A 15,147-nucleotide genomic window follows, 5' to 3' on the forward strand; every position below is an offset into this window, starting at 1 on the left:
TCAAAGTAAGAGAAATCACCTAATCTATCTGCCCTAGATTTCTCAACAAATTATAATGAAGATTCATTTCAAAATCTGTTTTTCTCCGTATTCCAAGGTTTCCCGCTATAAAATCGTGTGTTCTTGTATGGTTATGACTTGTTATTGTTATTGACTTTATTAGGTTATCGTTTCTTTATAATTCTACACCAAACATGCTTAATGATAATGAATGAGCAATGTTATTAGACACTGTAGTTGAATCGTTGTTATTTTAACTAAAAGAATTGCTTATAATGGTGTAAGTGTTTCTCTTAGTGGTTATGATCATGTCCAATATACTAGTTGCTAAGTGTACAACAAGATATTAACTATTATGATTCCATGTGATTGAATCTCCTATAGAAAGATCATTCCATCGTATAACTCTATTTTACAATTCTCAATCCTCTATTGTCCCTCTCCCTCATTGTTATTATGCCCGCACTTATGGCCACACACATTCAAACAAAATCACTCTCATAACCTTTAAACAAGCATCAAGATTATCCTCCAAATAAAAATTAGATCATTAAAGATCAGAAAGGAAAGAACATCATATTGTCATTCAAAAAAAACATTACAATGTGGGGATTTTGGGTGCCATATTGACATGGGAAAAAAAAAAATCTGGTAACTCTAAGGCAAAATAGACCCATCAAAGCCTTTCCAAATGGTATATCATCACCAATGCATCAATGGTTAACTGACAGCTTGACTTGTTCATGCTCATATTCATTTTTGATTAGTTGATGTATTGGTATAGTTTCCATGTCAAAGTATATGACTGTAAATATCGTATTATGATATGTTGTATTGTAGGCAATTTGCATACATACATAGTATTGCATAGAAAAGGCCCAAAGGCAATTGGTAAATCTAGAGTATTGCATAGAAAAGGCCCAAAGGTAATTGGTAAATCTAGAGTGAATCGCTCATAATCCTGCAATGATGCTCTCCCTAATCAATTTTGGACAGTAACCAAAATTTTCTCAACCTCCTTTCAAGTCTCCACAACTACAGCATGGAGAGTCTCATGTGCCTAGTTGGTGACATAATTGTTGATCACAAATTTCACCATTAATCAAGATTCAAGACCCTCAAATATGCCCAAATTACAAACCAAACTTGATGGCTCTTTGTTAATTTTAGGTATGTTCTATGCTAGAGCAATTTATTTAAATTTTCATAGTTAGCTCAATATCTTTTCCAGATTAGCAATCACATCAGCATTAAAGTAAACTGCAGATAGAACATAAATATAAATCGCAGAAGACAAGCCAAGACAAGAGGACACAAGATGTGGCGCCAGCCAGGGACAAACCCCAATGTGGGGAAACCCTTGATCAATTCTTCTTTTATGTTCTTCAATAATTCAGCAGAGAGAGAGAGAGATAGTACATATACAACAGAAGTCAACACTTTGACTTATCTAGATCTGAGCATAGATCATCTCCTATAACGATGATACATGAGATCAGTTGAAGACATTCTGCTTCAACTGATTCTCCAAGGTGACAGCTTCACCTATCGTAGTGTTGCATTTCGTCCATTTGCTGCACCTTACCATGTAGCACCATACTGTACCATCACAGTGCCGGACCTTGATGACTGAGCTGCTCTTATCTGCTTTCATCATCATGCTGCCCATTATGCTACATCTTCCATCATTATGCAGCCCTATTCATCATCATGCCGCTCCTTACTTAACATGCCCATCATGCTGTATAATTCATCATCATGATTTGAGACTATTCATCTTTATCATTCTCATTATGTTGAGACTGTAACCATCAGAAACATTACTGCTTATGATCCTTGTCATGGTGACTGCATATTAATATGCTGAGCAAGTGTACGGTACTGATATTCAGATTGAGATCACAGATCTGAATACTGTGCATCATGGAAACTTATTCCATCAACACGGTTCTACAGAGATAGTATGCCGAGAGTTACAGTTCTATCACTGTTGTTCATTGTGTTTGGACTGCTACAGGTATGCCACTGTATCATTGTTGTTTCATTGTGTTTGGGCTGCTACAGGTATGCCACCATATTTATATACCAAGACTATGATACACTCAATCAAGTTTTTCTCTACTTCAAGTCATAGGTATGCCGAGAGTATATTTCATCTACGGATACCTTATGCTTTGACTGCGGCTACTACACCTGAAATCTTCTTTGACTGTGTGAACCTTTGATTGCATGAACATGTCCCGTATGACTGCGTTTAGATTTCCTTATAAGCCTGCAGCTTACTGCGGCTAGGTGTCTTCCTCACTACGGCTATTGCGGCTAGGTGTCTTCCTCACTGCGGCTAGGGCATCACTGCGGCCTTTGTTACCCTTACTGCGTCTCCATTACCATGACTGCGGCTTCGTTACCCTTACTGCGGTTATGGACAGACTTCTTTGCGGCTGTGGATGGACCCTTCCTGCGGTTATGGACAAACTTCTCTGCGGCTGTGGATAGACCCTTCCTCTTGCTGCGTATAGACTTCTCCATGACCGTTTCTAGGGCTTCTGCATTTTAGATCTAGGGCATCATTCGTACATAGGCCAGCGTATCCTCTATGTGTCTCTCCTTCACCAAAAACCCAAGACGTGGAGAGGAGGAGATCACATGAAGAATGTCAAAATGACTTCAAGTCCTCTTCTATTTATACTAAAACATAGATGATGAATAGACATGTCTATTGGGCTTCTGAGCCTACTCAAGTTGCTGGCCGACTTGACAATTTGTTTTATAACATAAATAAATTCATAACTTCATAAATACTTATCGGAATCGGATGATATTTAGATCAATCCTACACCTCTCGATGAGAGGGATCCAATAAAAATATCAGCTGCCATAAATAAGATGACCCACATGGAGTTTGGCCCTAGTTGCCAATTTTAACACTTTCCCTATATTTCATCACCACATCCCAACTGCTTAATGCATCCATGCCCTTCAATTGATAATGAGGAAGCAAAACCGCCATATTCCCTATCTCATTCTTCACTACCATCAACAGCAAAATTGAGTAATCCCATGTCACTTTCAAACAAAGCAACAAAGGTGTTTGACTATAGATTTTCTATGGCAAACTTGTAAGCACATTAGGATAGAAATTTTATGCACATGATCACAATGAATAACACCTTCAGAGACAGCTAGGAGACAAAATAGACAGCATACAAAGTGGAATTCCTATTAGTAAAAGCACAATATATAAATGCACATTGGAGGGTGCATATAACCACTAAAAAGACAAGTTTAATATCCAATACAATAATGACAAACTCGTTTTTTAATGACTCGTTTTGATATTCATACATGAACTAACCACAATTCTTCAAGGCAAGAACGAATGAAGTATATGTCTTGTCTCATCTTAATCAAAATTACAAGGCCAAAAAATAACTGTTTTGAGATTTCAGTTAAAATGCTGACAGAATCACATTACATGAGACAAAAAACACTAAATCAGAAAACCTTATATAAGTCAAAACAAAAGTAACATCACTACAAAATCTTGGGCTAATATGTGTATGTTTGAACATAAACATCTATAAATGTAATATGTTTTTCTATGTATATCCTTCATATATTCACTTCTTGGGTTGAATATGTATCCATTCTTGAAATATATTCAGTGAAGATAAGCTTTAGTGCAAGGATAAGCTAAACCTTTTGTAAAATTTTGACACATGTGCAACCATCTCAAACAAATCCAATCACCTGAAGTTGGTTACACAAACAGATGGGATGCCAGCATCTGCTGCTGCTCGACATGCCACAGGTACAACATCTGAGATCTGCGTTAAGAATTATATATGATCATGAAAACTATATTATAATTAAAGGTTAAAAAACAACACTGAAGGATATATATTAAAACGCTCTCACCGAATATACATTATTATTAAATGTTTATCATTTAACATTTCAAAAAAGGAATAGACAAATGAGCACAAAATCTATTAACCCCAATCACCTAGGGTTTTCTACATTAAAACATTGGCCAAAAAGAAATAGCAGTGCCAGTCATCATTTCAATGAAGTAACCAATGAGAGTAACAAAGCCAAGAATGAGAAGACATGCAATAATTAATCTCACCAATAAAAATATTTTGGGTACTGACAAACATATACAGTAAAGACAGGAGGTGTGCATATACACACCACCAAATTGGCCTTGATTGATTTCAGCCAGTCTACTTCAGTAGCCAGTATCAAGGCACGAGGTACAACTGCTGTCTGGGAATACTGTCAAAAATCCAAATCAAGTTAGACATAAAAATAGTGAATAAAGAGTCTACCAAGCATCTCTGCATTATAGAGCATTCACACAATATCTAATTCAGAAAAGCACAAGTATGTCCTAAAGTAAGGTGTCTGGGTGGTGTGCTTCTCCAAATGGTTCTTACATTTGACACCCAAATGTCTCTCTGTACTTGTATATTGCATCATACAAGCATTGAATTAATGCTTAGTGCTGACTCCTAATGCATACAAGCTTCCATGAACCCCTCTTATAAAAGCTCTAACCAAATCAAATAAAAGGCAGTGAAACCATATTTTCCTACAGCAATATTTTTCACACTCAGCGCAAATCCTCAGATGAAGCGTATTTAGTTCGGAGTCCATGGATAGTGTAGCCAAATCCAAGTAAATAATTTTCGCACTTAACTCAAATCCTCAGTTAAAGCGTGATTAGTTCATAACCACGGATGATGTTACCAAATCCAAATTGGCTGACATCAGCAGGTCTGCGGGATTAGGTTTGCAAGATTCACCAAGCAAAGAAACCTAAATATATGAAATCTCAAAAGAAACTTCATATATTAAAGAGATAAACTACAAGTACAAACTGGATGCACTAAAGAGTATTTTTCAATATCCAATCTCTAGTTTTCATACATTCACTTTTATTAAGATCAATCATAAGTTTAAAAATTAATAATGCTCCAGCAAACATATTAATATAATAGTGGTAGTATCAGAGAATTTAATATAACAGAGGGTCCACCAAATATATCATTATGTGTCTGCATGCTTGTTGCCAACCCAGTGTATATCTACCTTGCATAACATTAATTCTTATTATTTCTAAAAACATATAAAAAACTGCAAGCTTAGGATAATATCTGTTATTCACAACATGCCCTCGAAGGACATAAGCAAATAATAGCACCTTCTCTAAGGATGCAAGCCGATCAACAGTCAAAGCATCTGCTTGCACAGCTCCACAATCAAGCAAAACCTGCAACTCACAACATCTTCAATTAGTAGGCTGTTTAAACTTTCTACCTGAGCAAAGTATGAAAGGAAATTGATAGATTTGACAAACTTGAAAAAAGGGTCAGAATTTTAGCCAAGATACAATCCAAAATTCAAATGATGGCATCGTTAAAGATTATCTTAACTTCTTAAATTCTGTGGATCCACACTCAACAGTTATGCTAAGCTGCATAAAATTTATAGATATGGTAAAATAAGAAATAAGCTCACATGAAAATCCTCGGATTCATCTAGTTTGTTATATTGGAATTTGCCTAACATTTATAGCATGGACCATAAGGATGGGCAATGGATAGTAATGTATAATTTACAACCATATGATCAGAAGAAACTTTCACCAAAGGAGAACAATATGTCTAATGTAAGAAGACAAAATATTTTTCAGGCATCCATAGAACACTCTATCTCTTAAATTTGTTATGAGAACAGGAATAAGCAACCAAATAATAGAATAAATAAATCTAAAAAAACTCTAGAAATAACATATTTTGTCCATTGGGATTCATAGTTTGTTAAGTATTTACAGAATCAAAGGATTTTATATGGTTATTCAAAAAGTAACTAGTTTTACAACAACTGCAACTGACAAAAATACGTTCAGCTTTTGAGCCAGTAGAAATAAAATATACCATAACAAGCATGCAATTTTTCTCGGCCTTCACTTTACTAAGGCCATAATGGAGCATTTGTAACAGGGACAGGCTGGAATTCTTGTAGCTGTCAATCATGGCTGACCTGCAGCTTTTAATATTAAGGGTGTTTATGCTAAGTTACCAATAGTCAGATTTGATTTATAAGATTTTTGAAAAGCTAAGATCCCTATGCAGGAAAATGGCAAGTACAAACAATATAGATATATTTTTTTATTTTTTTAAAATAAAAATAAAATTTTACATAAAAATATAACTATATTTTTTTATTTAAAGTGGGAAAACCTATCATAACTCAATTGTCAAACCAGCAGTGAGGACAACCATCACTGGTCACTATCTGTGAATTCAGGCTGACTCATCACCGTTATTCAAGGAAAACCGCACCACCTGGAATTATTCATTTGTGGTCCATAAAGGGGCAGGTTTCACTCCTGCCAGATGCCTCTGGGTCTTGGGTCATTAATCTGTTTCCTTACGTCCAAGGAAGACGAGTTCTTAGCCAAGGAGAAACAATTTACATTCATATAACCATATATGAATGTTTGGTAATTTATATAAAGATATAAAGAGTAATTAATCTAATACATTAATTATTTATAAAATATATATATATATATATATATATAACTTAAAAATTACATATGTACATTGAAGGTTAACTATTATATAAGATATATATTAAATAATATTGGTTATGTAAGTTTACTTTGTAATGTTATATAAGTTAAGTTGTATAACTATTTTGGAGGAGACATCACTTCAGGTGCCGTACCAGGAGCGTTTCCATACAGAAATGCGGAAATGCATGTTGTACAACATTGAAACATGTTTCTGGCCATACAAATGCATCCCATGTGTGGGAAATGTGAATTGTATGGTCAAAAATGTGTTTTTGAGCTGTACCAACATTCATACAATGTGTTTCCAACACTAAACCTACCTATTTTGATTTGCTTTGAGTCAGTTTTTTACTATGCTGGAACAAAAATGCAATTAATGGTAATGTTTAAAAGTTGACATTTGAATTTCCCTTATATTTTCTTTTTATCCTTTAAAGTTGGCATTTCCTTTCTCTTTCATTTTTATCTTTTTACTTAATTTTTTAACGTTACCATTTCTTGTTTTAGGATGTCTAAGAGTGGTTCCAACCTCATTGGACTTCATATGGAAAAAGCAAAATTTCATATCCCATTCAAAATTTGGCAAAATTCCCAATTTCCAATATTTCAGGACTAATAGGATTGCAACATTTTCCTTGAATTCAATCACATATTAGAGTTTGGGATGGACATTTAATCAACAGTAGCAAGCCATATGGGATTGGCATTTAATCAAAATGCACCAAGACCTTTGTGTACCCTAATGTTGGTAGTGTTGATTGTTGAACTCCTTTTCCATGGCCTTAGCAAAAATATACCCTTTAATCAAACCAAAATCATTGATTAGGCAAGTTAAGCTTTGTTACCCATATTATGTACGAACATATTATTCAGCATTTTGCTATCAGGTTGTTAGTTATTTACAATGATCCAGATCATTTATGGGAATTTCCTACAGACATATTATGGAACCACACACCTTTCCTGGTATTATGCTTATGGTTAACCAAGGAATCTTAGGATTTCCTAATAACTATTGCTCAACAGTAGGTGTTGTGGTGTCTCTGAGAAAGGTGTCAGGTGCAAAGCGATCAATTCATGTCCTTGGAGATAACTTTGATGGCACAATTCAGTACATTCATCATTGTGGTGGTGACATGGTAGTGTTTTTAGTTAGGAGCATATATGTCACATAGCCACCTTTTATTATTGTTGAGAATTCAATAGGGCAATGAATATGTTAATTCTCTTAACTTGATAACTATTTGTGTTACCTTTTACTTATTAGCTTTGTTCGTTATTATTCCAATGTGAAATACATCAAATAGCTACCAAAACAGTAAGAATAGTGACACAGTATATACGCTGCAAGCCAGGGCCAAAACCATTCGTCTTGAGGGGAAAACCTGCAAATCCCTTCTTTTTGCTTGCCTTCACTTGAGTCCTAGGGCTAGTAAGATGCCCTAAGAAACCTTCACTTACTTTCCCTTCTCTTTTGCTTCCAAAATCGAACCACCAGAGATCTCGGCGCAGAAACCCTAACTCCGATCTTCCCAGAAGAATAGATAAGGCCCAGAAACTTCGACTTCCTCTTCTTCGCACTTCCTTCTTGACTTCTTCTTCTGCTTCTTCACATAAGAGATGAGTGAGTGAGTGATCCAAATCGAGGACGAGTTCTTATATATAGACTTCTTCAAGGGTGAACGTGGCTCTTCATGTAGGCTGACATGACAACTCATTAGGCAAACTTGAGCTTGGAGGTATTTTGACACTTTAAAGACAAAATAAATTTTCCTTTACAATTTACAATGTGCCCATAGGGTCTTCAATAAATGATAATGACCGTTATACCTAGGGCAAACCCTAGAAGCACTCAATGGGTGCTTGAGCATGAAACCCATGCTCCAATAATAATAATAATTTATTTTCCATTTTATATTTACAAGAATACATTTCATACTTATGAAGACCGAACCTAGTTACACACTTTTCAACACTCCCTCTTAACTAGGGAGGTATTCATAAGAGGTACATGGTCATTCTCAATTTAAAGAGATCTCATAAGAAGAGTCGAATTGGTAACCCATCTGTCTAGCATCATATTAACCAGCATTGTCACATAGCAAGGCCTTGACTAACAACTCTATCTCTCCACAAGATCAGAGCACAATGTTGGCGAGACCAATGATATATATAGACACCATCATCATTGTCTCCCAAGGTACATACCCCACCCGAGTGTTCACAGAGTATGACCTCCCATTGGACTATTATTATCTTGGGTAGCTAATCCTCAAAGAATATCGGTCCATGACTACTCTTGTCTTGAATGCCCTACCACATTCTCAAAGAGTATCGAATGTCAGATGGTTACCCAATCCTCCATTCTTTCTTCCCAAGTGAAGACAAGAATGTAGTGTCTATCTCTCCCTCTCAATTAGGGAGGACAAATCCACCAAACCAAGCTTGTCCCTTAAGTATACAAGCTTCTTGTTCGGAAGTGATTTCATCAATATGTCAGCTACCTATTCATTAGTGGAGATATACTGTAGCTGCAACACACCATTTTGTACTAGCTCTCGAATATAGTGATACTTGTTGTTGATATGCTTTGTCTTTCCATGAAACACTGGATCCTCAGACAAATGAATACAACTGGTGTTATCACAAAGTATCACTGTAGGGTTCATCGGTCCTTCAAACAAGTCGGATAGCAGCTTCCTTAACCATACTGCTTCCCTGCTTACTTCACATGCTGCAACATATTCAGCCTCAGCACTACTCAAAGCAATGGTGTCTTTCTTTCTGCTCATCCATGAGACCATGGAGAATCCTAAACTGAAACATCCTCCCGTAGTGCTTCTTCCATCCTGTTCACTGCCTCCCCAGTCAAAATCTATATACCCAATCAATTGGACATCATTCCTTCTATCATATTTCAGACAATAGTTGATGGTTCCTCGCAGATATCTCATAATATGTTTTGCTGCTATCCAATGACCATGCTTCGGCTCCACTTGGAATTGACTAAGGACATTTACTGCAAACATATGTCCATTCGACTATTCACTAAGTACATCAATGAACCAACAAGTTGTCTATACTTGGAAGGATCCATAGGGCTTGATTCGGAACTCCTCAATCTCTTCAAGTTTGTGATCCTCGGAGTTGTCATAGGTTTACAGTCCATCATTTCAAACTTCTTTAGAATCTCAATCACATACTTTCCTTGACCCAAATAGATTTCATTCAGTCCTTGCCAGAATTCTAGTCCCAAATAGTAATGCATCAACCCAAGATCCTTCATGTCAAATTTTACTGATGTGAAAATTCCTAATCCTTAAGGAACCCCTACTGCAGCAAATCAGAATCAAATTCACCTACTTGATTTTCATATTCATTCATCAAGTTATTCTCTGAATACTGAAGCAAATTACTTCTGCAGCCTACACTACTTAAAATTTGATTACATGAAACAAGGAAATTGAGCAAAGAACAAGATACATAGGACACAGTTATTTTTGGACAAAATAGTCCCTGGAAAAACCCAATGTGGGAAAACTGTGCAGCAATTCTGAGGGTTTATTATTATGCAAGAGAAAATTCTGAATACAAATCTAGGATGCTCAACTAGCAATCCTTTAGAGATAAAATACTACACAAAAGACTGGTGAAATGATCTCACGCTACCACTGGAGAATTAGTGATTGATCCTCAGCTCTGCGAGGCTCTACGCCACCTTCTGATGACCTCTGCGTCAAACTGTGTCACCCCTCCTGGGCATTACGCTGCCTCTCTGCTCTGGTCCTTCTGTTGGCTGAGAAATCGACTTTCTTGCCTCCAATCTCACACCCTGGCTTCCGGCACTTGAAATTCAAATTCCCTCTACAGAAACTCGACTTCCCCTCACTGACTTCGTTGCCTTTGCGTAGGCCAATGTCAGCGTTCCTCTGGACGTCTTTTTGTCCTCTCTCTGCCTTGTATTCCCTAGAAATTCCTTCTCCTGGATTCTCACTGCCCCTCTGCTACAATATCTCCCCAATCAATTTTCATCCTGAGAACTTCACACCTCAGAAAATCGATTTCCTCAATCTCTCTGTGTGTTTCTAAATGAAACCCAAGCCTCCTTCTTATACTTTTCCTGTTGAGATTTCAACGACCGAGATTAAGTCTCTAATCAACAGCTAAGACTAAAACATGAGTTGATCTGCCTTCTAGATCATTCTCACCCATATTTTGATTAATACCCATTAATATTTTAATTTCCCTAAGTTTAGACTTAGGAACCCCATTAAAAATATTAATTATTTTAATAAAATACAATCCGGGTGGAATTTCACCAAATGGTTTATGGGTTCTTTAGAACTCATGTGCCTTAGCCTCTCCACCATGTTTCATGGCTAGAGCACATCCAATGCTACCAAAAACTAACAGCATTACATTCTTCAATTCAACCTTCAACACTTGTCAAGAGAAGATCATCTACATACAAAAGAATAATTACAGGTTCATTGTTTACAACCTTAATATAAAGGTTCGAGTCAGCAAAAATTTTTGTGAAGCCTATTCTCTGTAGGTATGCATCCATTCTAGCATACCATGCCCTTGGTGCTTGCTTGAGGCCATATAATGCTTTCTTCAATCTGCAAACATATGCCTTCCTATCTTTGATTTTGAATCCCAAGGGTTGTTCTATGTAGACTTCTTCATCTATAGTGCCATTCAAAAACACAGTCTTGACATCCATTTGGTGGATGTTCCATCCCATCGATGCTGCCAGAGAGACTAATGATTGAATCATTGTATATCTTGTTGTTGGAGCAAATGTTTCTTCATAGTCGATGCCTTCAAGTTGAGAGAACCCTCTAGCCACAAATCTTGCTTTATACTTATCTATACTTCCATCAGCTACATGCTTGATCTTATAGATCCACTTGGAAGTAACCACAGATTTGTCTTTGGGCCTAGGTACGATCTCCCAAACTCCATTCTTCATTATAAATTGATACTATTCATTCATGGCATCCTTCCATTCTCGATGTTCTATAACCTCTTTAAAGGTGGATGGTTTTGCTTCAATAAATTTTGTCATGTATGAAGTATACCCAGAATATTTCTCGGGTCTCTTACTTTCTCTAAATGATCCTTGTGCTTCCCAATGACCTTTTGCATCAAGTAGTGTGGATTTCAACCAATTAGATCTTTTCCTTGTTTCGAGAATGACCACGGGTTGAACAGGTTCACTTGGCCCTTCTTCTTCATGGTGTGATCCTTCTCCTTCCTTGTCAACTTCCTCCTCAAATATTGGAAGTTCTTCGTCATCAGAATCTATAGTGTTAGTGTCGGTATCTTCATCCCTCCATCAGTGATCAAAATTCTCTTTTTGCATGCATTCTAGGTGTCTCATCCGATCAGCTGCATTCCATTAGGATCATGGATCATCTGATGGTAGTGGCTCATTATCAATTTCCCTCATGGTCTTTACCTGCTGACCTATTTTTACAAGTTCAGGTCATTTACAGTCATCTTTTGTCATTACATTTGCAAAAGCCATTTTTAGGGTTTTAGGTCTCATTAGGTCTAGGGTTTGCCACCATAGTCATGTAAAAGCTCAATAATGGTCAGCAGGCACATGAGGAGGTCTAATCAGGTCTCAGCATCAAAATTTCAATAATGATATACTCAGTAATTGATTTTTCCTCAAAATCTTGTTTTGAGGAAAAACAGAGTTTTTATGTTCTATGTATAAAAATTTCATGTAATTTTAATTTTCTTATATGTAATAAGTTCAGAACTGCAGCCCTGGGTCACCTTGCCAAACTCCTACACTCCAGCTTCTGCAAAATAGAGTTTTTAAAGAATAAAGTGAAAAGGAAAACATTAGAAAGTGGGTTTCCTAAATGAAAAATTAAAGCCAAAAAGTATATAAAGTGCTCCTTGTGTTATAAGACTTCATTTGTGCTAAAGTGAGAGAGAACAAAGTGAAAATCGCGTTTTGAGGTGAAAAGAGGAAAATTGCAACAAATTTCGAAATTTCTCTTGGCGCGAGGCACCTGCCCAACGTGGCGCACCGAGCGTAGGATTTACATACAGTTTTGAACGGACGCGGCACACCTGGGTGTTGGTGCGGCACACCAGTCTGCCAAGCCAAAAATTCATTCAATCGACCTTCTAAAGCTCCAAATTTCCAAATACTATTCCTCCAAGTAAGTAAACCCTCCAAATTTGCCATAAAAAGAGATTTGGTCATCCTTGATGGTGTTTTGAAAGGTGAAAATTCAAACCCTAAATTGTTGCACAGTTATATTGCAAAATTGCCTAGGGTTTTGCAGTTTTTGTCATTCTTGCTGTTTGTTTACTCCTTTGCATAATTTGCCCATATCACATCCCTCTTCACTACATTTCCTAAATTTTCTTCCCCTTTCCCTCTCTCATTTACACTTATCCTACCCCCTATCCCCAAACCCTAAAACCCTAACACCTAATTCCCATTATTTCCCAAAACCCTATCACTCTCTAATAACCCTACAGTCAGCATCAAATCTCACTCATCAGTCCCACTCACCAAATCCCAAAGAAAAAAACAACAGTCACCTATTCTTGAAATAAAATCTCTTCATACTTATCATTTTACACCATACAGTGGCAAATATGGAAACAGATTCAGCTTATGAAAGGGATGAGGAAACTGTAAGTGATTCCTCCCAAGAGATTCATGCACCAAGAAAACCACATAAGGGAGGAAAACACATCCAGGAGGAGCCCACCACACTCACAGAGTTACTAGCTTGCCCTTTTGCAGTAACATGCTTTAAACATCAGTCTTGCTACCAGTTTTGTGAGATGGTGGAGAGGGTGAAATACCACCATGAACTTGCTAGACTATTTGTCTTTCATCTTCACAATGGCCAGGTGAACTTAGCAGGTGTTTCCTTCATTTTAACACCTGAACCTATAGCTGAAGCAACAGGTATTCCAAATGTGGGTGAACAGTGGAACAAAGTACAGCTTGTAGGCAAAGAGCATTATGAGCCTTATATCAAGGCGAGTTATCAAAAGCAAATCAATAGGGTCTTTCCTTTCAGATACCTACAGGACACTTATGCTCCACTCATGAAACTCATTATCAAATACTTCACCTGTGAAGGGAGATTTTCTTGCTTGTACACTTATCATGTTAGATTACTGATGCATTTCACTAAAGTGAAGATGATGAACCTCCCCTATTTCATATGCAGAAATATTGAGAAAATGGCTACATTGGTGCAAAGAAAACCTCTTCATCAACAATTCAACAGCATTTATCACTTTTCATTGATCAAGATTGTTGTTTTGCATCAGCTGAGTTTGTTGAATGTTTCATGGGATACTTTCATTTCACATGAGGTTTTCACAAGCCCTCAAGTGACCCCATCAATATTTCAAGAGGAAGGAGGGCCTTCAAATCAGCAAGAGGTTCATGAGACTCAAACTACAGGTGTGCCAGTATTTGTCACTTATGAAAAGGGCACCAGGAGATTATTTGTAGCTGCCAAACGAGTACTATCTCCACCTGGGGTGGAAGGGGTCTCGTTTTTCGGAAAAACTTTTTCCATCAAACCACAGGGAAATGCTATCTTCACCCGGGGTGAAAGGGGCTTTGCCTTCTTCTTCAGCAAAGCAGGTACAGGATAAAGGGAAGCAACCATTGCATGAGGAAGGGCCTTCTAAAGGTCAGGAGAGAGATTTTATTTTGATTCAGGAGGAGGATACTGATTTGGGCTCCCAAAGCTCAAGACTCAAGGAGATCATCAAAGAACAAGAAGCTGACATCCATGCCTTATCTCTTAACCTTGAAAGGGCTAAGTGGATCATTAATTACCTTGAGCAACGGAACAAGCAGTTGGAGGATAAACAGACAATCATGGAGCTACAAACCATAAGGGAAAACAAGCAAGCAGCAAAAAGGAGGAAAGTCAAATTGACACCACTTGAGCAAGAGATTGATGTTGACTGGGAATCTTGGCTAGAGAGGGCAAATATGCACTTGGAGAAGCTACTTGAGAAAGCCAATAAGGAGAAAAAGATGTTGCGACACATGGCTTATCACTATTTGGCACAAAACAAAATTTGCAAAACAAGGATAAGGAGCCTAAAAGCCAAGTTGAGGAAGACTTTGAGGAGCAAGAAAGAGCAAGATAAGCTCAAGATCTTGGCTGAAGCTTCATTGGCCCAACATAGTACTTGATGCAGATCACTCATGCCAAATTTCAAGAAATTTGGCAAACTTTTTGGCAATTTTGAATTTTTCAAGGAAAAAACAGGTTTTTCCAGCAGGTGCATAGCGCCACCTGGCACTCGCTTTTGATAGTGACCTCCTCTGGAGGAAAACATTGCATTTTTGGATTCCCGGATCTCCTTCAATCGACCGAGTAAGTGATCTATCTACTCCCCCTTCAGCATCTGGTATGACCGTAACTGATTCTCAAGTAACATCTTCCTCTGCACGGAAGTATGCTGGTACAACGTCTTCAAGGTGTCCCACATTTCGTTTGCCATCTCCTTCTCGGCAATAAGTTGGACCACATGATCCTTGACCCCAT

General features: G+C 37.3%; 1 protein-coding gene across 1 annotated transcript in view; it reads right to left on the minus strand.

The window, feature by feature from the left end:
* Positions 1-15,147, minus strand: part of LOC149200428 (L-arabinokinase-like) — a 481,920-nt gene that overhangs the window by 421,521 nt on the left and 45,252 nt on the right. Inside the window, exons 3-5 of the mRNA XM_089399573.1 lie at positions 5,207-5,275; positions 4,195-4,278; positions 3,751-3,827 (exon numbers count right to left, since the gene is read on the minus strand). Coding sequence (XP_089255699.1) covers positions 3,751-3,827; positions 4,195-4,278; positions 5,207-5,275 — 230 coding nt within the window. The remainder of the gene's footprint in view (positions 1-3,750; positions 3,828-4,194; positions 4,279-5,206; positions 5,276-15,147) is intronic.

This window comes from Pinus tabuliformis, chromosome 2_1 (genome assembly GCF_031772625.1).
Source record: "Pinus tabuliformis cultivar Carrire ecotype Pingquan chromosome 2_1, CPIR1, whole genome shotgun sequence".
NCBI classification, from domain to species: domain Eukaryota; kingdom Viridiplantae; phylum Streptophyta; class Pinopsida; order Pinales; family Pinaceae; genus Pinus; species Pinus tabuliformis.